At 41.0% G+C, this 25,220-nt stretch overlaps 3 protein-coding genes across 7 annotated transcripts; 2 read left to right on the forward strand and 1 right to left on the reverse strand.

Annotated features, from left to right (window-relative positions):
- Nucleotides 1-186: 186 nt before the first annotated feature.
- LOC120037745 (DNA-directed RNA polymerase III subunit RPC8-like) lies at nt 187-8,979 on the forward strand. Of its 3 annotated transcripts, none has more exons than XM_038983723.1 (7): nt 187-288; nt 2,389-2,503; nt 2,696-2,792; nt 5,085-5,171; nt 7,187-7,250; nt 7,472-7,688; nt 8,289-8,979. In XM_038983723.1, exons 2-7 carry the CDS (start codon nt 2,393-2,395, stop codon nt 8,337-8,339), a joined length of 627 nt encoding a protein of 208 aa, XP_038839651.1. In that variant the 5' UTR covers nt 187-288; nt 2,389-2,392; the 3' UTR covers nt 8,340-8,979. The 3 variants fall into 3 exon arrangements, with proteins under 3 accessions (XP_038839651.1, XP_038839659.1, XP_038839648.1); XM_038983720.1 differs by lacking the exon at nt 187-288 and adding an exon at nt 1,272-2,122; XM_038983731.1 differs by lacking the exons at nt 187-288; nt 5,085-5,171 and adding an exon at nt 1,269-2,122.
- A 164-nt stretch (nt 8,980-9,143) lies between these two features.
- On the forward strand, nt 9,144-13,698 carry LOC120037771 (cold shock domain-containing protein C2-like). 2 transcript variants are annotated; one of them, XM_038983739.1, is made up of 4 exons: nt 9,144-9,759; nt 11,057-11,402; nt 11,619-11,741; nt 11,971-13,698. In XM_038983739.1, the coding sequence occupies exons 2-4, from the start codon at nt 11,227-11,229 to the stop codon at nt 12,143-12,145; spliced, it is 474 nt and encodes a 157-aa protein (XP_038839667.1). In that variant the 5' UTR covers nt 9,144-9,759; nt 11,057-11,226; the 3' UTR covers nt 12,146-13,698. The 2 variants fall into 2 exon arrangements, with proteins under 2 accessions (XP_038839667.1, XP_038839677.1); XM_038983749.1 differs by having other exon boundaries at nt 11,060-11,402.
- A 1,701-nt stretch (nt 13,699-15,399) lies between these two features.
- LOC120037786 (phosphomannomutase 1-like) lies at nt 15,400-23,519 on the reverse strand. Of its 2 annotated transcripts, none has more exons than XM_038983761.1 (8): nt 23,086-23,519; nt 20,911-21,028; nt 20,018-20,094; nt 19,698-19,789; nt 19,272-19,395; nt 18,806-18,881; nt 16,509-16,624; nt 15,400-16,161 (listed from the first exon to the last, which is right to left on the reverse strand). In XM_038983761.1, exons 1-8 carry the CDS (start codon nt 23,164-23,166, stop codon nt 16,039-16,041), a joined length of 807 nt encoding a protein of 268 aa, XP_038839689.1. In that variant the 5' UTR covers nt 23,167-23,519; the 3' UTR covers nt 15,400-16,038. The 2 variants fall into 2 exon arrangements, with proteins under 2 accessions (XP_038839689.1, XP_038839695.1); XM_038983767.1 differs by having other exon boundaries at nt 19,272-19,371; nt 23,086-23,517.
- Between the last annotated feature and the right edge of the window lie 1,701 nt (nt 23,520-25,220).

Here is a 25,220-nt window from a genome sequence, read left to right on the forward strand (position 1 = left end):
GTAATGCAGTTACAATACTACACAATTCAGCACTGTGAATATAGTATCCCTTAGCTATAATAGAGGTGGTTTCCCGGATACAGATTGAGCCTAGTCCTGGACTAAGAAGTACTTTCAATGGCTATTTTCAGTCCATGACTAGGCTTAACCTGTGTCTGGGTTTTTCCATTACAGCACCATTGTGTTGCCAGTGACTATGTTAATGTAGACTCTAGTCTAGTGTTATTTTCTTTGGAGCAGGGCTGTGGAATTGGAAACAAGTCTGAGCCTTTTTGGTAAAACACTGAGGTAAGTCCCTAGTGGAAATATGCAATTATGGTGCTTTTCGAATGAGACTTACCCCCACACTAGAGATCTTCATGGGTCCTAAAAGTTGGACCCAAACCCAAGGCCAATTTCCCCCTTTTTCTCCCCAATTTTGCGAAATCCAATTGGTAGTTAGTCTTTTTTTTATTTATTTTTTTTAAATTTTATCCCATTTTCTCCCCAATTTTCGTGGTATCCAATCGCTAGTAATTACTACCTTGTCTCATCGCTACAACTCCCGTACGGGCTCGGGAGAGACGAAGGTCGAAAGCCATGCGTCCTCCGAAGCACAACCCAACCAGCCGTACTGCTTCTTAACACAGCGCGCCTCCAACCCGGAAGCCAGCCGCACCAATGTGTCGGAGGAAACACCGTGTACCTGGCCCCCTTGGTTGGCGCGCACTGCGCCCGGCCCGCCACAGGAGTCGCTGGAGCGCGATGAGACAAGGATATCCCTACCGGCCAAACCCTCCCTAACCCGGACGACGCTATGCCAATTGTGCGTCGCCCCACGGACCTCCCGGTCGCGGCCGGCTGCGACAGAGCCTGGGCGCGAACCCAGAGACTCTGGTGGCGCAGTTAGCACTGCGATGCAGTGCCCTAGACCACTGCGCCACCCGGGAGGCCCCAATTGGTAGTTAGTCTTGTCCCATCACTACAACTACACTATGGACTCGGGAGAGGTGAAGGTCGAGAGCCATGCATCCTCAAACACGACCGTGCCAAACCCCTCTCCTTCTTGACACACTGCTCGCTTAACTCGGAAACCAGCCGCACCAATGTGTCGGAGGAAACACGGTCCAGCTGGCGATCGTATTCAGCTTGCAGGCACCTGACCTGCCACAAGGAGTCGCTAGAGTGCGATGGGACAAGGAAATCCCGGCCGGCCAAACCCTCTCCTAACCCGGACGACGCTGGGCCAATGATGCAGTGCCTAACCCGGACAACGCTGGGCCAACAATGCAGTGCCTTAGACCGCTGCATCACTCGGAATGCCCAAACACATTTTTTTAAAGGGTGACCCGCACCTGAATGGACCCGAGAACAATTGAACCCGAATTTTGGGTTCAGTCAAACCCATGAAGACCTCTACCCCCACACCAGTGGGTTGCCAGTGTTTTATGTTTAATGTAAGCTCCAGTGTAATTGCATTTCCTTCAGGAGTGTGACACTAAAGACAGGGCGAGCAGAATCAACAACCTCTGTGTCATTCAAGATGGTTGATTTGTGAGAAGGTGCTGAAGTTCCCAGTTAGCCAGTGTTATGTAAAACAGACAAGTCTGAGTTTTTTGGGTTAACAACCAGGGTAAATCCTCAAGGGAAACTCACTATTAATGTGTTTGTATTCTGTTTAAAAAAAATTTAATGTAAGTATTTCCCAGGTACATCATACAGAGGAAACTGCATGCCTGAGCGTAAGGACAAATAATGTGTATCTCAATAGTAAGAACTGGGCAGGTGAGAACAAATGTATGAGTTCTCAGATCAGTAGACCAGATAAGGAAAGGAGACCAGAGGAGGAAGCCAAGAACTTTAACGAACAAAATACTAAAATAAAATTTCAGCAAAAAAAAGAAGTGTTCTGTGCCTTTAAGATTGTGACCTGCCGTAAACCGTCACGGTAATGTAGTAAATCAATAACACGTGTAAAAAAAAATATTTTATGAAGCTAGCGACATGAAGATGGGGATTTTGGTGTCAATTTATCTATGATACCAGTATTTATTCAAACTAATACGATGTTGATCCTTGCAGTTGAAGATACATTGTCAGAATTTAAATAATTTGAGTAGTTTTTAAACGATTCAAAGGAAAGGTAGGTAACGTTAACAGTTTCAGGACAGTGGTGCTGTGTTAGCTAACTAGGGAGATAACATGTTTATTGGTGAAATTGTTATACGTTACTAGCTACATTGTTTCATTACACTGTAACAATGGAATTTAATATGCTGGTAAATGTATGTACCTGTGCGATAGCACTTTAACATATGGCAGACTTACTGTCATACCACCCTGTCTGAAAGGTATTTTTCTGTGCTTTCATAACTACTGTATATTGTTTCTTGTTTTTCCTCGGACCAGAATCATGTTCGTGGCAGTGGAGATGGTTGACACTGTCAGAATCCCCCCATGGAATTTCCAGCGGCAGTTCAATGAAGCCATAGCCGAAGAACTCAACAAGAAATTGGCCAATAAGGTGAGAGGATGCAGTACCAAAGATACTGTAACCTACTCCCCTATTCATCATTGGACATGGGTTCTGTATATTGTCAGCTGAGTTAATCTTTTATTGTTTGCTTTGTTTAGCCTAACACAATTGTGACATTGTAGTCTTTTTAACTTATCTGCTTTATTTATGTTTGGCTGTTCTTTACCTGCATCACCACAGGTGGTTTACCAGGTTGGCCTCTGTATCTGTTTGTATGACATCACAAAACTGGAGGATTCCTACATATTTCCAGGTGATGGAGCTTCCCACACCAAAGGTAAGGAAATTACAATTTGCGACAGATTTTCATGTGAATATTTAAAAATCAGCATAAAAATATTATGCACATTTTCCCAGCAGAGGTGGGTTTCCATCAAACGGACTTGTTGCAGATAAAAAGCTGTGTGATGACAGTGCATATAAAAAGCCCTTTTGTGCTTACATTTCTTTGTACCGAATAAAAAAATGGAAGTTCGATGTTTCCATTGCATTTTCAACTCGACTGATGGTTTTGTCACAAACTGTTACAATAAATAGCAAATGTGCTCAATCTGGTTTTGGCGCATTCTCTCTAGACAACAGTTCACTTATAAAGTTGACAGAGTAGGTTATATGATGAGATGTGGATAAGCGCGAGATCATTTTTATTTGATAAAGCCAAACACCGATCATGTCACTAGCAATCAAATAATACCCTCAATATTTATTGGACATTTGCAAGCTTACAGTGTACTTAAAGGGCCAGTATAGCCATTTGTATCTTAATATCAAATAATTTCACTAGGCAGGCCAAAACTCCATCCCACCAAAACAGGCTGAAATTTCAGGTTGTCTTTTCAAACAGTGCTTACAGTAAAAGGGCATTATCATTATTTTCAATTTCAGTATTATTCCAACCTTATAGTGTGTAAATATATATAAATCGCAGTTTTGACTGCACTGTGCCTTTAACCACCATTTATTTAATCTGCCTATGAACTCTACAGGCTACAACGTAACATATCATTGCGTGACTCCCAAGTTAACCTTGACAAGATGGTTATTATATCAATAGTTGCAGGGTTTCGACCATGATTATTGCATAGTCTTTCACAGGCAAAAAAATTATCCACCCTTGTCTCGTGTATTTTGTGTTGTTGATCCATATTCATGCAATAATCGTGGTCAAAACGCAGCAAAATAATACAAATAAAATAAAAACGGCACTGGTCCAATGAATGTGATTATTTTCGAACGCTCCACATGGAATTATTACTTTGTCTTAACCTGTATTTTTTCTACCTTAGATAAGACAAAGTAATAATTCCATGTGGAGCGTTCGAAAATAATCACATTCATTGGACCAGTGCCGTTTTTATTTTATTTGTATTATTTTGCTGCGTTTTGACCACGATTATTGCATGAATATGGATTTGCAGGTAACAAGTGAATACATTTGTGGGCTCAATCCTAAAACAATGTATTCACTTGTTACCTGCAAATCAATATTCATATAAAACATGTAGGCCTATCAGTGACATTAAGCAGGTTTCCATCCAACCATTTCATGCAGATGAATTACACATTAAAAAAATAAACTCACAGCAGGCCTGATGGACAGCACATTTGAGGGCAAAATGTCAACAACACAAAATACACGAGACAAGGGTGGATATTTTTTTTGCCTGTGAAAGATTATGCAATAATCATGGTCGAAACCCTGCAACTATTGATATAATAACCATCTTGTCAAGGTTAACTTGGAGTCACGCAATGATATGTTACGTTGTAGCCTGTAGAGTTCATAGGCAGATTAAATAAATAGTATTTTTTTATTTTACCTTTTTATTTAACTAGGCAAGTCAGTTAAGAAAATTCTTATTTACAATGACGGCCTAGGAACAGTGGGTTAACTGCCTTGTTCAGGGGCAGAATGACAGATTTTTACCTTGTCAGCTCGGGGATTCGATCCAGCAACATATTCGGTTACTAGCTAGGTGTCAGAAGCAGCAGGTTCACCATCCTTTCTCCCCTGCCTCTGGAATGGTTGAAGTCTGGGAGAATGTTGGACTACCTAGCTAACATTCTTGATCCTGCTCGTTTGATCCTGATCTTATTTCAAATGCTCACACTGACGTTTTCCAATTCAGTCGAACAAATAATGGCTTATTACCAAAGCGGTATTGTAAACACATTGTGGCCGATGTGTGTGATTGTTTGCAGACTTTTTTTCCCCAGCTTTGACCGTGCTACTGACTATAGTGGTGGCGCTCGAGCTTGCGCATGCACATTTAGTTCACACAACATTCTAGAATAGAATTTTGTTATTTGACACGTCAAATTAAAAGCTTATTTGACGCGTATCTTTTTTGACACGCAAAGACCCAAAAGGCATTCCATATGTTATACAAGTAGCTCCACCTTGCCCTCTGATAGGTTAGGTGTAACTTTCACCGTATTGCACCATATTACTATCAGATCTACACAAGTGCCTGGAGGTCACGGCCAAGGAGATATTTCTGGGCAGGGACTTTCTCTTAGGACTGACTGTCCATTTTGATGTGACCTTATCTTTTCCCTACTCTGTTAGTCCACTTCAGGTATGTTGTGTTCCACCCTTTTTTGGATGAGATTCTTGTTGGAAAGATCAAGTACTGCAGTCAAGAAGGAGTACATGGTGAGAGAAACACCTCATCTTTCCCCCCACCTTCCAGTTTTCTCCCCACCCATCTGAATGTTAAGTCCTAGTAGCCTATATGACTCTGTGCAACAGCATTGTCCATAACGCATATACAGTTGAAGTCGGAAGTTTACATACACCTTATTGAAATACATTTAAACTGTTTTTCACAATTCCTGACATTTAATCCTAGTGAAAATTCCCTGTCTAAGGTCAATTAGGATCACCACTTTATTATAAGAATGTGAAATGTCAGAATAATAGTAGATAATGATTTATTTCAGCTTTTATTTCTTTCATCACATTCCCAGTGGGTCAGAAGTTTACGTACACTCAATTAGTATTTGGTAGCATTGCCTTTAAATTGTTTAACTTGGGTCAAACGTTTCGGGTAGCCTTCCACAAGCTTCCCACAATAAGAATTTTGTCCCATTCCTCCTGACAGAGCTGGTATAACTGAGTCAGGTTTGTAGGCCTCCTTGCTTGCACACGCTTTTTCAGTTCTGCCCACAAATGTTCTATAGGGTTGAGGTCAGGGCTTTGTGATGGCCACTCCAATACCTTGACATTGTTGTCCTTAAGCCATTTGGCCACAACTTTGGAGGTATGCTTGGGGTCATTGTTCATTTGGAAGACCCATTTGTGACCAAGCTTTAACTTCCGTACTGATGTTTTGAGATGTTGCTTCAATATATCCACATAATTTTCCGTCCTCGTGATGCCATCTATTTTGTGAAGTGCACCAGTCCCTCCTGCAGCAAAGCACCCCCACAACATGATGCTGCCACCCCCGTGCTTCACGGTTGGGATGGTGTTCTTCGGCTTGCAAGCTTCCCCCTATTCCCTCCTAACATAACAATGGTCATTATGGCCAAACAGTTCTATTTTTGTTTCATCAGACCAGAGAACATTTCTCCAAAAAGTACGGTCTTTGTCCCCATGTGCATTTGCAAACCATAGCCTGGCATTTTTTGCCGGTTTTGGAGCAGTGGCTTCTTCCTTGCTGAGCGGCCTTTCAGGTTATGTCGATATAGGACTCGTTTTACTGTGGCTATAGATACTTTTGTACCTGTTTCCTCCAGCATCTTCACAAGGTCCTTTGCTGTTGTTCTGGGATTGATTTGCACTTTTCGCACCAAAGTACGTTCATCTCTAGGAGACAGAACACGCCTCCTTCCTGAGCGGTATGACAGCTGCGTGGTCCCATGGGGTTTATACTTGCGTACTATTGTTTGAACAGATGAATGTGGTACCTTCAGGCGTTTGGAAATTGCTCCCAAGGCTGAACCAGACTTGTGGAGGTCTACAATTTTTTTTCTGAGGTCTTGGCCGATTTCTTTTGATTTTCCCATGATGTCAAGCAAAGAGGCACTGAGTTTGAAGGTAGGCCTTGAAATACATCCACAGGTACCCCTCCAATTGACTCAAATGATGTCAATTAGCCTATCAGAAGCTTCTAAAGCCATGACATCATTTTCTGGAATTTTCCAAGCTGTTTCAAGGCACAGTCAACTTAGTTTATGTAAACTTCTGTCCCACTGGAATTTTGATACAGTGAATTATAAGTGAAATAGTCTGTCTGAAAACAATTGTTGGAAAAATTACTTGTCATGCACAAAGTAGATGTCCTAACCCACTTGCCAAAACTATAGTTTGTTCGAAATAAATTTGTGGAGTGGTTGAAAAACGAGTTTTATTGACTCCAACCTAAGTGTCTGTAAACTTCCAATTTCAACTGTACCTATGTCTATTCTGGACTAATAGGCCTCGTGTGAAAATAAGAGCACTTGCTGTGATTTGCTGATACACTAATTTGGGTCAGATGCTTTTTATACACCGCCGCCACAGCCCCAGAGGAGTCTGTACACACTGCAGTGTGATTTTTACCGACCCTGTCTCTCTCTCAATGTATAAAGTGGATCAACAGAGAGAATGTCTCAGTATGAAGTATAACATTGATGTGGCAGTCTGTCTGTATAGATTTGTTCACAATGCCATATTTTGTTTCATAGTCAGCCTAGGATTCTTTGATGACATCGTCATTCCCCCAGAGTCCCTACAGCAGCCTGCAAAATTGTATCCTGCCCAGTGATGTGTGTTTGTGTATTTCTTACCAATGTGCACATTTGACAATTTGTTGCTTAAAGCTGAGTTGCAGTAGATGGCTCTGGAATACAATCATGTAAATGTTAATTCAACTCCTCATGTTGATAGCTATCTGATAGACATTTTAGTTTACCTGTAAAAGCTACTGAAAATATAGCAATCCAGCAAGCACTCCTTGACTGCTGCCTCAGCGATGAAGCGGAGCAGGTGTGGGTGTGGGAGTATGAGACGGACGAAGGGGCCCATGACCTCTACATGGACCAAGGTGAGGACATCCGCTTCCGGGTCACAGATGAAGTCTTCTTGGACACGTCGCCCACAGGCCCTTCTGCCGCAGCAACCAACTCCCCTGCAGCTCCAGGAGCAGAGGAGGGTGGCCAGAAGAAAGAGGCCCCTTACACACTGCTAGTAAGAAGGCGCTCATTGATATAACACAGACTTATTGTTACTATTGTTGTGAATTGAATAATTTCAAGTATCCATATACAGTATATGTGACTGAGTTAAATGGTACCGGTAAGCTCACTCAAAACGTCCAGTGAGCAAGTATGGAATGTTTGATCAGGAGTATAATTCATTGGCCCGAATTCTCCTGATGACCTGGATGGAATTATGTGATCTTTCCTTAACCCATAGGAAGTCCCACTACTTCAACATTTTGAAAGTCCTCAATGACGCTGCCCATGCTAAAACAAGCTTAGAGTGGAGCCTTCTTAAGTCTATGGTGATTGTGCTGCTGAATTGGTACCTTTTGGGTAGTACAACTGGTTAGTACTTTGTCAAGCAGGGCGGTCACTTGTGCTTGCGAAGCAAAGGACCACTCGTTCGAGGAGGCAAAACTGTTAGCAGCACAGTGATGTCCGTCACATAGTTGTACTTTTGGTTTTATCATACATCCTTATTACAAATTACTATTTTGAGGTCTTTTTCAATACTATAAGTCAGTTCTTTCTAATAATGGCCATAATTAATTCCACCCCTTCCCTCCCTGCCTTTCTTGTGTATCAGGGTACCATTAGCGAGCCAGGCTTGGGCCTCCTGTCCTGGTGGAACAGCTAGCGAAAGGAGAGACCATTACAGTACAGAAAACGGGAGACGGCTGTCAAGTATTCATCCCAGCTGCTGGACATAAACCTTCTTTTTTAGACCCTTCTCAGTCACTCCTCCCAGGTTGTGACTTTAACACTGGAGAAACATGCCTCTGTGAAGTGTCCACAAGGCTAATAGACACAGAACTTTGGGCTCAAGTAGAGGAGCCAGGATTCCCATAATAGGAATGGCAGACCCAAGAACAAGGGACCAGTAGCAAGGATTTCTAATAGAGCACCCAGGCCGGGGACATGGAAACTGCCTCACTTGCAAAGGTGTAGATCCACTTCCCCCTGTATATTGTAAATACTACCACCATAACTGTTAACGTACCAGCAGTTACACCCGGTGCACATGACTGTAAGAAAGACTGACTAAAGGGCCCCAATTGGCCTATTTAGTGTCACCATGTAAGTCTGTGAGTGTTCAGTTGAACAAATAATGGAGTGAGTGTGCCTAAATATACAATTGTGTGTTGTCTTTGTGACCAGTATAATGTTTCATCAGTGATAATTTTTGTTTGCATGATTTTGAGTTGGGTTATTTAAGCAATAAGGCCCAAGGACATGATGGTATATGGCCAATATACCACGGCTAAGGGCTGTTCTTAGGCACAACGCATCTCAGAGTGCCTGGACACAGCCCTTAGCCATGGTATATTGGCCATATATCACAAACCCCTGAGGTTTCTTATTGCTGTTATAAACTGGTTACCAACTGTAATTAGAGCAATACAAATACATGTTTTGTCATACCTGTGGTATATGGTCTGATATACCACTGCTTTCAGCCAATCAGCATTCAGGGCTCGAACCACCCAGTTTATAATTGTGTATAGGACATGTATCCCAAAAATATAATTTAAAAAGTACAGTCCTTGGGAAGGGCTGTCATGAACCCACAAGCACTACACTTCACTATAATTTGTGTATTTTAGTGGGTGTGAAGTTGGTCCTCTGAAGCACCTAACAACATTTTTGATAAACCATAGAAGCCAGTTTCTTCCAGGTCAAATGAATGTATCATATTCTGATCTTGATTTTGGATATTTTTACTTACACCATTACATGAAGGAATACATCAGTATGGTTTACAATACGAATACCTAATTGTTTAATGTAATAACTGATTTGACGCGTATGAGCATAGCAGTCTTGTTATGCCTACAAATTTGTCGGCAAACACACATCACAAGCATCACGCCCATTCTCTCAACTACGGTGTAATCTCAGCCAGCGGCAGCTGCGCAGCCTCAACAACACACCGCACAGATCAGGGTATTCCGCGACTACGCGTATTTACTGGAGTTATTTATTTAATTAATGTTATATAATAGTAACTGACAAGGCACACACCCGTCCTCTACCGACAAACGGACTCTAGCAATGCAGTAAGTAGGCCCATGTTTTTTAAAATAATTGTACAAATATTCAAGTATGGGTATGCCAGCTATTGTTTGGATTGTAGAACATCTGTGTCGCCTTTTTGACCAAAGTATAGGCTAAAGGAAATGTATGATAAGGACAACTGTTGGGTATATAATACCTTTGACGAGGCTACTCATCCTCTCATCCCTATACCGTCTCTGTTTGCGCGCTCCGATTTTTCGAATGTTCTGGAAATTAGAAAAAGTCGGATGATATGCGTGTTTATTACAGAATAATTTGGCAATGCAAACTGGTCATCCATTTAGCCCGAAATGCACGCCTCCGCAACATGACGAATCATACAATGTTATGAATGTCTTACGTAGAGGGATTTTTCTTGCGATATTTAGACACGTTGAGCCGAGTCAACTGACTATTTCAGATATTTAATTCTGATGTAGCCCAGAGAAAGTATCCAGAGAGATAGGCTTCACTGTTTCTCTTTTTTCATTTTTACTTCATAAAAACGGATTCCTATCCTTCTTTAAACAGTCAATTAGCATACGCGTGAAAGGATCATCTACTTTTCTAATTTAACCATTTTGGTGTTACAATGTAGCAGCCCTAATGTTTTGGTTTGCAGTCATTATCCAACGCTTTCCAGTATTGCATGGTGACGTCAGAAATACACAGCTAGTGTTTTGCCAGCAGCTCTGTCGACGGCGTTCTCAACATGCGAGCTGTCAGAGAACTCTGATTTACTGTAACCTTGATGATGCAGGCAGAGCGAAAGAATGTAACAATCTTAAACCATGCAAAGCCATCTTGGCCTTAGGACACAGCACACACTATCTTCATTTTTATTTAACCATTATTTAACTGCTTTTGTTGCAGCTATTCCTAAAGCTGTGCTCTTCTTGAGCTTGAAGGACTTGATACATAATGTAAACAACAGTCATATATTTAAGTTGAGCCTGTTATTGTTTGTGGGCAGACTTAGGAATGGTTTGCAGTTGAAATGTAAGGGATTTGAAAGTAAAAATGGTCTGTAATGAATTGAGAGGCTGCCAGTGTCCTTTTTGGTAAAACATTGCCACTAGGCTGATACTCTTAACCAGGGTAGTTCGACTAAATGGTTTCATAAGTGTCCAGTAATGTAAATCCAAACATCCATCTTAATATGAAGCTGTTATGAATGATACATAATGTTCTCTGCAGTAGGGATGAACTTAATGAAATTTGTCTTTGTTTCAGTTGTTCCTTCTGGTTCAACTTTCGCCTTTTACTTTTGTTTGTTTTCTTCTCTTTCTTTCTTCACAGCAGGCCCCTTAAGAAACTTGCTGAAACAAACTGACCTGTGTACTCAGTAGCAAGATATATTAAAGCAGCGACAGTGAGCAGATAAACACATAACTGGAGTGTCAGCATCAGGCCAGGTGGTGAAGAACCAGAAGAGTGGTAAGAAGAGCGACCTCGCCCGTGCCTCAGCCATGGCAGACCCCAGCCTGACGTCCCCCTCAGAGGTCCCTCTGCGCTCCCCCCGGGCTGCACCCCTTTCCCTCTCCTTCCCCTTCTTGAGGGAGGGCAGCCGTGTGTGGGAAAGGGGAGCGCCGCCCCGGTCACTGCCCAGCCCACTGCCCACCAAACGCAACCGCACCTATTCAGCGTAAGCAACTAGATATGCTGCTCATGAATGCGTTTCTGTATTAGAATTGGTTTGATAGTGCATGTTTATTATCCTTCACTTTTATGACGTGTATATATACATTCCTTAACTTCTTAGAGAATACATTTCCACAAGCAGTAGCAGAAGGGATATGGTGTGTTGATGTAATGTTTTGTTGAGAGTGGACATGATGCTCTCTCCCCTGTCTCTATTCAGCACGGTGCGGGCCACCTCAGGGCCAGCGTTTAAGGGTGTGTGCAAGAGCTTCTGCAGGTCACAAGGTCATGGCTTCATCCGTCCAACCAATGGCGGAGATGACATATTTGTTCACATCTCGGAGTGAGTTGCCTTCATCACTACAACAGCCTTCTTTAGCTTGGCAATTTCTAAAATGAACAGAATGCCCTGTTTTTTTAATATTTTGTTCACAGCTTTCTATCTCAGAGCAGCAATGTAACATCAGTGTTCAGTGTCAGATAAAATATGGCAAGGTTCAGAGCAAGAACTGACTGCATATTCATATTGTGCAGTAAATGAACATCTAAATCATTAATTCAATCTATTTCAGTATCGAGGGCGAGTATGTCCCAGTTGAAGGAGATGAGGTCACATACAAAGTCTCCCGGATCCCACCCAAAAACCTGAAGATCCAGGCCGTGGAGGTGAAGATCGTTCATCTGAACCCAGGGACGAAGCATGAGACCTGGTCTGGCCAGATCATCAGCCAGCTAGACGAGAGCTAGGCTTCTGCGCTGGCCTGTTTATCTACACTTGGCTAGGGTGGGGAGGGCTAGGGTGGGAAGTTGAGGGGTCTGGCTAGGGCAGGCAGGGACGGCCAACTGGTGCTGGAGAGTCTGTCTAAATCAGGTGTGCTAGAGCTGGGCTGGAACAAAACTCTAGATACACTGACTGGCTCCTCAGGACACAAGTTGGCCATCCGTGAACTAGGATGTGGTTGGTACAGACTGGATTGATAAGTCATAAAAGCAAGTAAGGGAGGAGAATATGTTCAACTTGAAGGTACTGAAAATGGGTGAGGGGACAGAGCAGAGTGGTGGAGGAAATAGAATGAGAAATCCGACACCATTTTGAGGAGAAGCATTACTATTGGTGTGAAATCAAAATGAGGTTGGAGAGAAAATAACTGACGAATGTTTAGAGGTACAGAATCGGAAACGTCTGATTGAGAGAGCAATCGAGAAGAAGGTAGGGAGAGATGGGTGTAATGGGAGACAAAAAAAAGCTTGGAAGAATGATTTATATTTGACTGTGAATGGAAAAGCCACTATTAATATTTTCTCGAGGTACACAACCATCTTTGTATTTTTGCCTTTTATTTATATATATTTATTTGACCATTTAGTTTCGATTTTTTTGTATCCGTTAGTTTTGAGGTTACTGGATTTAAGTTTTGGGTATTGTAGTCAAACGAATGCACTTAAAAACTTGAACTTCCATTCTGAAATACTGCCGAACCGACTACAACTCCTATTAGGCTTTATCATGTGGCAATTTGTAGTCCTGTTTGCAAATTGTAACTCACCATGATGGTATGAGCAAATTACTGTAAGGTTTTTGAAACTATTTGAAACTTTTCTATTGTCTGAGAGACACTGTAACACACTGTCAATGGAATTGAAATACATTTGAATGTTTTTGTTTAAGTTCTGATATGATCATTTGATTGTTACTGAACCATTATTTATATTTGTGTTATGTTTACCATTTCCATATTTAGGCCATTTCTATGCATATTTATATCCTTCATTCTTACTGTTTTGGGTTGTTTTAGTTAAAATGCTAGGTTTTCCATTGGTCACAGTTCAGAGCATTTTCTGTTAGACAAGCCACTGTGGCTATAGTTTACACTCATTTCCACGTGAGCCTTGAAATAGCACTAATAACATTTTATGATTCACAATTATGGTGGCTTATCTTTTTTTTAGTATTTATCTTTGGAGATAAGGGTGTATACATCGTCTGTGACATTAGAATGACATGCCTATGCCTTAGTTATACTTTCCATCTGTTGTACAAAGAAATAACAAGTCACACTTGGCACAATGATATAAAATAATTTATTACAATGAACATAGTTCAAATGAATACAGTACTCAACAATCACATGATGATTTCACAATTAGTGTATGTCGATCAAACTACAAGTGAGTCCACTGGACCTTTGTCATTCAGGAAGGTCTAATGGCCTTTGGCAGAAAGGTGAAGACATCCAGATTATTATATTTGTAGCAGACGGCATTAACCTTTTAATAAAATTTGATTGGATACAACTAAAGGACGTGTACCTGTGAATATACTGGGTAGGTAATGTAAAGGCTGTATAAGCCATCTGTGAGATCCATTTCTTATAGTGGTGCAGACTGAAGTAGCAGGAATAATGTATATGTATTTGCATAGATGAGGTAAGACTTCTCCCTACAGTGCCTAAACACTCTTAGAAAAAAAGGTGCAATCTAGATCCTAAAAGGGTTTTTCGGCTGTCCCCATTGAAGAACCCTTTTTGGTTCCAGGTTGAACCCTTTCCACTGAGGGTTCTACATCGAACCCAAAAGAGTTCTAGCTGGAATAAAAAAGGTTTTAACCTGGAACCGAAACGGGTTCTCCTATGAGGACAGCCGAAGAACCCTTTTGTGTAGAACGTCTATACCCACCTTGGATTTCTTCACATTTTGTGTAACAAAGTGGAATTCAAATTGATTTAATTATCATTTTTTGTCAACAATCTACACAAAATACTCTGTTAAAGTGGAAGAAAAAATTCTAACATTTGTTTTTATATACCTTGATTAGATACGTATTTACCCCCCTGAGTTAATACATGTTAGAAACACATTTGACAGCGATTCCAGCTTTGAGTCATCTTGGGTAAGTCTCATAAGAGCTTTGCACACCTGTATTATGCAATATTTTCCCATTATTCAAGCTCTGCCAAGGTGTTGGAGATCATGGCTAGATAGCAATTTTCAAGTCTTGCCATAGATTTTCAAGCAGATTTAAGTCAAAACTGTTACTTGGCCACTCCAGGACATTCACTGTCTCCTTGGTAAGCTACTCCAGTGTATATTCAGCTTTGTGTTGTAGGTTATTGTCCTCCTGAAAGATGAATTCCTCTCCCAGAGTCTGGTGTAAAGCAGACTGAAGCAGGTTTTCCTATAGGATTTTGCCTGTGCTTAGCTCCATCCCGTTGGTTTTCATCCTGAAAAACTCCCCAGTCTTTGCCGATGTCAAGCATACCCATACCATGAAGGCAATTACTCAGTGATGTGTTGTGTTGGATTTGCCCCAAACATAAGGCTTTGCATTTAGGCCAAAAAGTATATTCCTTTGCTGTTTTGTTTTTTTGCAGTATTACTTTAGTGCCTTGTTGCATGTTTTGGAATATTTTTATTCTGTGTATTTTTATTATTTTTATCACTCTGTCATTTAGGTCATTATTGTGGAGTCACTACAAGGTTGTTGATCCATCCTCAGATTTCTCCCATCTAAGCCACTGAACTCTGTAGTTGTTTTAAAATCCCCAATGGCCTCATCCCTAAGCAGTTTCCTTCCTGTCCTGCAGCTCAGTTCAGAAGAACGACTGAACTTAATTATTAACTTGACCGTGCTTAAAGATATATTCAATGTCTGATATGTTATTGTTATCTATCTACCAATCACTGCCCTTTATTTCTGAAGCTTTCGAAAAAGCCCTGGGAGGACAGAGCAAGAGATGGTCATAAAGAAATATAATATCAACCCCCATTATTTCACACAGAGTCCATATAAATTATTATGTGATTTGTTAAGCCACATTTGACTTCTGAACTAATTTAGGCTTGCCTAAACAAAGGGGGTGAATATTTAAGGAACAATTATATTTGAGTTATAATTTGTTTTTACATTTGTAAAAATCTTGACAAACAATTACAAATTCAAGGGGGTGCAGACTTTCTATAGGCACTTCATCTGAAAGTGGACTGGCACAGAGAAAAAAAACTCTTTCTCGCTCCATTTTGTTCAAAGACAACACTAGTCACTTCCTACATTCACAAAGAAAACAAATGATCCAAAACCCAGTTTGTCAGATAACTGTATCAATATTAGTGCAAAACATAAGTGGGTATTTACATTATATACTCAAAATGTATAGAAATCTTCACATGATATTCACAAAAGAGGATTGTCTTACAGGAGGGCCTATAAGACATTATGGTTAATTTGATGTTACATACAAATACAGGGACAGGCTACAAAAAACATTGGGTTGATAGATGTTAAACAGTCAGATATTACATTAAAACCTTAGAGAAACACTTAGTCATGATAAAAAACTGAAAACATTAGTAAACTTCCTCACATTGTTTGAGCTATCATCCCTTTAAAAAAGCAGATCTGTCCACATCTCATAGTAATTTCCATGGGAGTCCAGCCAATGTGAATTACTGATGATCCCTTTATGTGTCCAGTGCTAGTTAGAATAATATTATACAACAACAATGCATTGATTACTTAACAAATCTGTAGTGGTTTACCTCCCATCTCCACCTCTTCTCCTTCAGGTGCTCTTAGTACCTGCCCTGAACAACAGGGGGAGCCCAAGGGAAGCTGACTGTGAGAGTGCCTGCTGCACGATTTATCACGACTCATTGGCGGGAGCTTTGAAGAAAATCTCTCGACAGTGCCTGGCTGTGTCCTCTGGTGAGTATACTGTGAAACCAATGGTCCGTGGGTCATTGAAGATCTCATAGTCGTTTCCCCCCTGAACAGAGAGGAATGTAGATACGGCTTTAGAATCTGCTTGTTCACAAATAGGTTTGCACCGACTGCCCTTTTCCCCCTTGTCGACCTCTTTCCTTGTTTCCTCACTCACTCTTTATCTCTCTCTATGTCTCAGTAAAATAGGTTAAATAAACACACAACCATCACAAAGCTCATGCAACATTGTTTCAGGCAGGGGTCAACTCCACTTAGATTGACAACAACAATGATCTCTGAACTTTAACCTTTAACTTTCAAGCCACAGCACAATCCTACTCTCATTGCTATCTTTAGCCTCAGAGCATTCCCCACCACTGACACGTCCACAAGGTCCTCCCCTTCACTTACAGACGACGTCTCATTGCCAAAGAAGTAGATAGCGTCCAGGCCCTCCCCCTCCAGCACGTCCAGACAGAGCCTCTTGTCCCAGCCTTCAGGGAACACATCAAAACTGATGAGACCGCCTGAATAGAGAGGCACACAAGGGGGAATAATTCAGTCAATTTCAATTGATACATTACAATTTAACATGTTACTGAACAGAATATTAGTCCCTCCCATAAAATAAACCCTCAGTCATGTTTTAGTGATGATTATTAACACATTACAACCAGCTCTCATGCCATGTCAGGGATATTTGTTTTGGTTGGTCAATGTACTGATTAGTGAGGGTGCCCAATGCATGTAAAATAGGTGTGATATTTCCCCCATTACAGGAACAGCAGCTTTGAGATATTTTTAAGTCTGCAACTTCTACCGGTTAATGCTGCCCATTTCTCTGCAACAGACTTGGAGCCCAACACATTCTCCCCTCGAAAAGCATGAAAGGTTATTAAAAGCCCCAATCACTGTGCTCAGTTCAGCAGAACAGACTTATTTATGCCCTGTGCATCGACTGTGTGGTGATGGCTTTGACATACAGTCTGTGTCCAGGGAGACCAGTCTTATTATTGGTGATTATTCACTACTTGGCTGACCTCCATGAGGTCACTAACAGTATGTGAGCCATCAGGCTGCCCCATGAGGTGGACTCAGTTCCATAAACACAGCCTGTGGCTGACTCCTTTCTTTTAAATCGCTCTTTTCATTCTACAACCAGAGCAGTTAGTCTTTAAATTCTGCCACATATTCAGGTCAATGAGCCGTGAATGTGCACAAAAAGCCCTCAGCAAAGTAAGTTTAAATTCTGCTTCTCGCCCATCCCCCCTGCCTTCAGATTCTACTTCATTACCCCCCAGTGTTTAAAGCGGCAATCAGCAGTTGAAGAAATAACAAAGCGCCCTCCTCACCACTGTTTCAGTAAAAGGTGTGGCGATGGGACCGGAGAAATGTAAGCACTCTCAAATTCAAAGGCAGAGCTATGAATGCAAGGACTGACCATCCATGTTATCAAAAGTATAACTTTAACCATGTTTTCAGGCTATACAGTGTTTGTTTACATTTACTTTGTTTACATACTTTGGAGTAAAACTAGCTTATATTTTGTGTTCTGATTGGGTACAACAGTTGAACTAAGATCATATGGCATTTATAAGTTATATCCTTCAAGAATCAATGGTTACATATCATTCATTTATTAGTCCAGAAATGGATGTAGCAACTGCTGCTTGACCCTAAGGGAAAGCTCACAAATGCAACAGCTAGGGAGGTTTCAGCCAATCAGAGGGTGTATTGGCCACAAACACCCACATCCTCAGCCCATCCCCCACACAGTTCCTTTACCGCCCCTGGCCATGCACCATAAAGGTGAAAGAAAACAAAGCCAGGACAAAGGTGCCTGTATTTGAAGTGACGCTGCAATGTTGCCTTTTGAGCTGAGTGACACGGGCAAAAATCTATGGCGTAAGAACAGACAGTGCTGCATAGGCATAAACAGCATTGCATATGTGAAATGTGAACAAACCAAGGCAGGGTAGACGTGCAGAAACAGACTGCAATGAGCAAACACATACATCTTATCCACTAGCCTTCTCATTGGCTCGTTTTATCAGGCTCTGCGGCTGCAGTGCAAACAGCCCTCCAACTGGCTCTGCTGCCAGTGCAATGAGCATCAGCTTCCACATCAGCAACCAGAAGGATTCCCAGTTAATATCAGCAATCAGGGGGATTCCCAGGGCAGTCACTCAGTTAGGGTTGAAGTAAGGATGAAAGTGTGTGTTTGTAACTACTGCTGCTAATGGCCCAAGGCTTTAACAGAGTGCCTTATGAAGACAACAGCCTTATCTCCAGCTGTTTGTGCAGCTGCCTGAATTGTGTACAGTTTCACAGGCCATTAAGTAAGCCCCACACCTCGTTACAGTCAGCAAATACATAGTCTGACTAAAACATCTCTGAACCTCAGAGAGTGGAGCAGGGGAGAGTAATGTTTAATGAAGTTGGGCACAATGTGTCCAGGAGATTGACTACGCATGGCAGATCGTCTTTGTGAAGTGGCAGATAGGAAAGAACAGCAAGGAAAAGATAGCAAAGGAGCAAGTACATTCAAGTCATAACAGGGTTCTATCTGAAAGATAAATGAGTCTTCAAATGTAGATATCACACCATGCACAGATGGCATACAAAAGAATACTGAAATACAAGACTAGAGGTGCTAATAGTTACAATGATATTAATTCCCAGCTCACATCCTGTGCCAGTTGGCTTACCTCTCGTAAATCGTAGACCCTTCCCAGCAAACTCCTCCTGCAGGGCCGCAACAAACTTCTCCCGGATTTTCTCTCTCTGTGAAGAGGTTAACGAAAGGGGTCAGGCTTCAGGCCACTAACGGTTAAGCCTCTCCACATCACCCATCAGACCACTAGACCCTCCATAATGTGTGGCTGTGAAACATCAATGTCTGTTCAGCCATCTTGAAAGTTCAGCATTATTTTGACTTGTTTACTCTCTTCCTCTTTTAATAGGAGCCAACATAACAGTATAAGGGAAAATCATGGCTGCTTGCACTGTGCAGTGATTTGAGGTTATAAGAGGTTGAAAACATGACTCAATCAATAACACGTGCTTTGTTTGTTTACTGTTCATTTTAAAAAGTTTATATGTTTAGGCGTTTTCCTTAGAAGATAATGACTGCTGTTTGGATCATTATTTAGGCACTCTTATACTGTGTAATACCTTGTCAATTTCAGAGAATTCGATTCGCTCCTCAAGTGTGCAGCTCCGGCCAATGGGGGAGATGTTCAGCATTCCGTTGCGGAATTCGATAAAGGTGCCCCTGAGGGCAGAATAAGGCATTAATCTGTAAGAAGAGACTTTAGTCTGGCTTTGTTGCCAACCATCATACAAAAATTATAGAGATTCTAGCGTTAAAGTCAGAATTGCTTTGTTTCTCAAGGAAATAAGTATTTCCACCCAGATACAGATCAATCCTTCTGTCTTAGTCTCTCCCTTAGGAATCCTGACAGAGCCAGCATTCCTTTCTCCAATGCCTACAGCTGTGATAGACAGGTTGTAGTGGCCATGGGGCCTCTGAATGACTAGGATGGAAAAGGAGCTGAAAGGAAAAGGAGCTGAAAGTAGGTCAGAGGGAGGGAGTCTCACCTTTTCTTGGGCAGCTTGATCAGCCCCATGTAGCTGAGACAGAAGTTAATGAGGTCCTGTAGTAGTTCCTCTCCTATCTGGTTCTGGATGGCCTGTAGGACAGACGACATAGTTCAAATATTTGAACTGTCTTTTCTTATTAACACAGTGCAGTTCTCTTAAAAGCCCAATCATAACTTTCCCTTCCAATCTTCTTAGCTGAGTACAGTTTACAAGAAAAAAGGTTGTCCCTGCATGTTGTTTACATGGAATCAGGTTTAAATAGCTTGTTAGTGAGCCAAAATATATTTTACTCCTTCCCTCACCTCAGTCACACCCACCTGTTTGGAAAGGAGCTTCCCATCTTTGTACTGCACCGTGCCATTCTCAGCAAACACATAGTCAAACTTCTGTATCACTATAAGAGAAAAAGAGGGCAAATTAGGTAAAAGTGTGTTACTGTGAGAACATTCATAGTAAATAGATAACACAAGCTACCAGCACATAGCCTAAAAAAATACACCCCCAACTGGAACACAGGCATGTTGTACCTGGTACAGAGGGATTATTGGTCATTGCAGATTACCACCTATGTAACACTACCTGGAACAGTCCAGTTTAATCTCTGTCCTGTCCATTCACTGTACACATATCTCACATGGCTAGAGTATCAAAGTACTGAGCATCTCAATCAGTCTTTCATAATGCAGTCTGGGGATGATCAGGATAGAGAACTGTTGATACAAAAATGCACTGAAAACAAAACCTTTAATGCACTAGTAGCACTCCCACTTATATTTACTCTATCGTTTGTTGCTTTACTTTTGTTGCTGCTCTGAGTGATAACTGTCAGTTGTCAGTGTGTTGGTGGCCAGTCTCCACTGCTGTGTATAAACTCCACCACAGGGTCAGTGTGTCAATGTAACACAGGTACATGAGCAAACATGTAACTCCACCTGGATCCATGTGAGACCAGGAGCGTAGACTTCAGTTATGATGTAGCTGCTTTTGTCTATGTCTGTTATTTATGGACTGATGTCAAATGAGAGTGGGCTGCCAACATGAAAGCCCCTAAACTGTCTCTCTGGGGAATTTCCCTGAAATAATTTCATGACCATGAAAGCGACATCCTTTTGGGGTTTGCAAAGCCCTGTGAGAGAAAGGCAATAATGTGGGTTTGAGGGTGAATATGTGAGACTGAAATGAGACCAAAGTGAGAATGAGGAACGCTCACCTTCATCTCCCTCACCCAGCTGCTCTGCGATCTTTGAGTAGTCTGATCCACCCACTATGCCGATCTTCACTTTCCTGCGCAGAGACTGTAAAAACTCATCCAGCTTAGGGTCAATTTTCTGCAGGATGTAAGCACACACGCATGGCGCGTACACACACACACACACACACACACACACAGTCTGTAACTGTTTGTGTTGTCTATCATTGAAAACACAGTTTTAGGGACTCATAATATAAACTGTGACAAGACAGGCATTTACAGTCCTGAAAACTGCTTTTGTTGTCTGACCACAAAGCAGGAGAATGCTTTTGTTTGTGAGGTTAGGTAGCATAGACAGAGTGAGATTGGCATCTGTCTCTGAAGGAGGAGCAACTTTGATAGTGGTTTATTCATCCTCTGCAGAAATAATCCTATTAAACCAGCTTTCCATCTTGCCAGAGAGACTTGGGCAGACGATCAGGCAGGGACCGCTTCATGTTCACATGAGGAAACTGCATTACATAATATAAGGGCAGTGGGTTTATTCTGCACACTCATGTCTCTGTGACCGACCAACGGCTGCTGAACTGGACACTGCCTACACGACGGTCATTGAACATTTCTTACATCACCGATCCAGACACAGACAAGAATGCCAATAGACAAAAAATAATAATATTGTAGGCTATGTTACAACAAAGACATCATCTTGTGATGATGGGCAGAGATAAGAGGGATAATCAACATTTTTATCCTCCTGTTTAATTTAATTATTTGAAGACATGGAGAACTGCCTGTTTTCACACATGGCAATTGCAAAGACATTCCTTGATGCAGCGTTGTGTAACTGAGTTAACCATTTATCAACATATGAATGAGTAATTTTTGTTAAACTACTGAAATCATTATGAAAAGCACTAGAGAGCCATTTCACTGATTATTAATTGATTATCTTGCATTTCAAATCTGAGGGTCAAAAAAGGCTGAGGATATAACTAATAGGGTACCCCCATTATGAATGTCAACATCCTTGATCAAAGTAGTCAGAGTTTTTAGGGTAGAAACTCCATGTGACTCTTTTTCCCATGTACCCAATTTAAGTTGTTTACTATCAGTTATCTGTCTGTTAAAGTTCCAATGCAGCTGTTGTTATCTCAAAATCAAATAATTTCTGGGTAAAAATTAAGTACCTTAATTGTCAAAAAGAAACAAAAAATAGCTTCAGAGCAAAGAGCAATTTCTCAAGCAAGAATTTAGCTAGGACTGTCTGAGAGTGGTCTGAGTGGGGAGGGGAAAACAAAAAAATGTGCTGTTATTGGCAGAGAGGTTTGGAAGTCTCTTTCTCATTGGTCTATATCACCAGGCATGCCAAAACTCCATCCCACCAAAGCAGGTTGAAATTCAAACAGCTGTCTTTTCAAACAGCTCTTACACTAAAAGGGCATTATTATAATTTTCACAATTTCACAGTATTATTCCAACCAAATAGTGTGGCAATATATATAAAACACTGGGCTTTTAAGAATTGGCGCGAACAGCTGCAACGTAATTGATACTTCATATGGACGGACTTGAAACTTTCAGGAAACAGCAGTTATAGGGTATTTTGAATAAGCATAAGCAGTGTAACAGTGGTCTAGGGTTGACCATCACCAGGATGCTATATGAAACTTGACATCATACGTGTTGTGCAAGTAGGCAACAGTAGCCTACAGTCGTGTTCTCGTACGGACGGAGGACATAACGTTCTTCCAAATTAATTATATCTCTGCTTCATGGGGCGCGCGCTACTTTTAGTGAAATACAAGCTTCAGATGCAAACGAAGACATTTCAGTTTCATTCAAAAGAGTTGGCGGACGACTGCATTTGTAGGCTACAACCACGGGATTAAATAATATATGAAAGCAAGAACTTGGAAGGACAGAAAATGATGCTGTTTGACTACATTATCAGAAAGTATATTGACAGAAAATAGTAAATCATTACATAACGTGCAGGAACATTCCAGACCTTGCAGCAGATAAGACATTGACATTGTTGCAACAGTTTTGCGCTATCAAGATGGCACGGCAATTGGCAAAGCGCCCTATAATTCTTTAAAAATAGAAAGCATTGACAAGTACGACAGCATTAGAAGAAAGAAAATGACAAACACAATACAATGGGATAATGAAAAATGTTATTTAGCCAACCTCTCTCGGTGGGGTAAGAGTGCCGTCCACGTCAAATAAACACAGAATAGTCCTTTTTGAAGAACCATTTGATTCATCCATTTCTTATCTTTCAATAATAGTGTTACTAATGTGTAAGTAATGATAGTGTTACTAATGTGTAAGAAATATTCTGGGTAAAAGTGACGATTTTCTGATCTTGCCTCTTATGCAAAACAAAGATTTCTGTATAGGCTACAATACAGTACACTGTAAAATGTATTGCCTACCACTAGTTGGATTAATAATTTATGCCATGCGGTCTAGTAGATAACGACAAACCACATCCAATAGTTTTTGAACTGTAGCTTATCCTCAGACTGAAGAATAGTTCTGCCACCGTTTCCGATCGAATTCAGAGAATCATCACAGGCCGCTCGACACGTCTCAGGTTTATTTTGCAACAGTGTCTCGACTCTCGTAAACTACATGCAAAGAGCCAATCGCAGCTTCTATGTTTGATGACGCGTAGTGGGTTTTGGCAAGATATATAAACATAGAAGTCCATTGACCCCCATGTCAAATCAAGACTGATTAAGACCCATCTCAACAGTAATTCGACCATTCACCTAGAGGGGAGGACAGTGCTCAGACTGTGCCTAGATATGTACAATGTAGGCTATCGTATAATAAATTCACAGCCCAAGCAATGGAATGATTCCTTACTGCATGTCAGGCCAGCCAGGGCATTAATCAGGCCAGCCAAGGCAGTGAGAAATGTATGATGAATAACGTTTAGCTGATAGATCCATCAAGTGTTGCTTTAATTACCTCTGTAAAATGTCAAATAGATACAACTTCCAAGATACACACTCACACTTGGCTCCTTCTGGATAGAGTTGTTGTGCAGGATTACCAGGACGTTTGTGTATGGTCGCTTTTATTATCAGTAAGTTAGTTGTCCACTAGAGGGCAGGCTAAAACAATATACATGCCGGTGCCCTATGGAAGCCAAATGGCATAGTGCAGAACAGCTATATCCCGAAGGAGGTTCTGAGGGCTGTTAGATGGATTTGTCTGTTAAGGGTATCTGCAATCCTAACATGTCTTGTGGTGGTGAGAAACTCAAATAAAGATGAAAGGTCTGTCAGCATCAAAGGGAAAATCATGTTTACATGAAGACATGATTATAGTCCTGGTCCCTATTAGCACAGATGGCCATTTGTTCTGCGTCACTCCTTAATAAACAGTCCATATTTTGATATTCTAACATCATGAATGGACATGAAAACCATGCATTTCAAATAGATTTCGAAAATATTTCTTATTGTTGCATTGTCGAGAAGGAACCTACAAGTAAGCATTTCGTTGGACCACGTGTATCCTGTACATACGACTAATACAACTTGCAACTAAATTAATTAAAACTCCTGTCGTGTGTCTTTTATCCTTCTACCAGTTATCTACCAGTTATCTTGGTATACCCTTGCTCTATATTTAGCTGATACGCACAATGCACCTTCATCTAGGAATCAATATCAGAGGCGCACATTTTATAGAATTCGATGGTTTTGTATAACCTCATTCACCACTTTCAGGAGAATGGCTACATAGTCATGAACACAATAAGACTAACAGCATCGGTTGGGATAGTTTTTTAAATTAATAGGCCTATCACTAGACTATTCTAAGGAGATACTAGGTATAAGGGCCATCTGATCAATTCACAAAGGGTTGTCCATTGACCAACATTTAAGACTAGGTTAGGTAGACTTAGATTTTATTTTTTGTGTGGCTTTTTTAGTCAAAAAGAATGTTGTAATGTGATTAATGGACAATGAACTGAGGTCAGAATTGGAGATCATACAATGCTGAATTGCAGCAGGTGATGAATGGCTTTGCATAGCCACCATTAATGACCAATATACCTCTCACATTTCACAACAGCAATAAATCACATCATTGATTTGGCCTGGAATCTATTTGTGCCTTTAATTTGTAACAAGATATTATTTCTGTGCGTATGTATTTGTATAGTGAATATAAGAATGATGTTAAAGAAAAAGCCATCTATGTTTGACTTTAAAGACACGCTTCAGTTGGCCTTGGTAACATAATATCAATTAACGTGATGAATATTGAGGCCAGTCACTAAGTCTGTATTTTAAAAGGCCCCA

Source organism: Salvelinus namaycush, chromosome 3 (genome assembly GCF_016432855.1).
Source record: "Salvelinus namaycush isolate Seneca chromosome 3, SaNama_1.0, whole genome shotgun sequence".
NCBI lineage: Eukaryota > Metazoa > Chordata > Actinopteri > Salmoniformes > Salmonidae > Salvelinus > Salvelinus namaycush.

Bases quoted from the DNA above. Each gene is read 5' to 3' on its own strand.
- LOC120037745 (XM_038983723.1), top strand. From the start codon at position 2,393: ATGTTCGTGGCAGTGGAGATGGTTGACACTGTCAGAATCCCCCCATGG. The intron at 2,504-2,695 runs GTGAGAGGATGC...GCATCACCACAG, and splicing joins ACAAGAAATTGGCCAATAAG to GTGGTTTACCAGGTTGGCCT. The intron at 2,793-5,084 runs GTAAGGAAATTA...CTACTCTGTTAG, and splicing joins TGGAGCTTCCCACACCAAAG to TCCACTTCAGGTATGTTGTG.
- LOC120037771 (XM_038983739.1), top strand. From the start codon at position 11,227: ATGGCAGACCCCAGCCTGACGTCCCCCTCAGAGGTCCCTCTGCGCTCC. The intron at 11,403-11,618 runs GTAAGCAACTAG...GTCTCTATTCAG, and splicing joins CGCAACCGCACCTATTCAGC to CACGGTGCGGGCCACCTCAG. The intron at 11,742-11,970 runs GTGAGTTGCCTT...AATCTATTTCAG, and splicing joins ATATTTGTTCACATCTCGGA to TATCGAGGGCGAGTATGTCC.
- LOC120037786 (XM_038983761.1), bottom strand. From the start codon at position 23,166: ATGGATGAATCAAATGGTTCTTCAAAAAGGACTATTCTGTGTTTATTT. The intron at 20,095-20,910 runs GTGAGCGTTCCT...TTTCTCTTATAG, and splicing joins GCTGGGTGAGGGAGATGAAG to TGATACAGAAGTTTGACTAT. The intron at 19,790-20,017 runs GTGGGTGTGACT...TCTGTCCTACAG, and splicing joins GGAAGCTCCTTTCCAAACAG to GCCATCCAGAACCAGATAGG.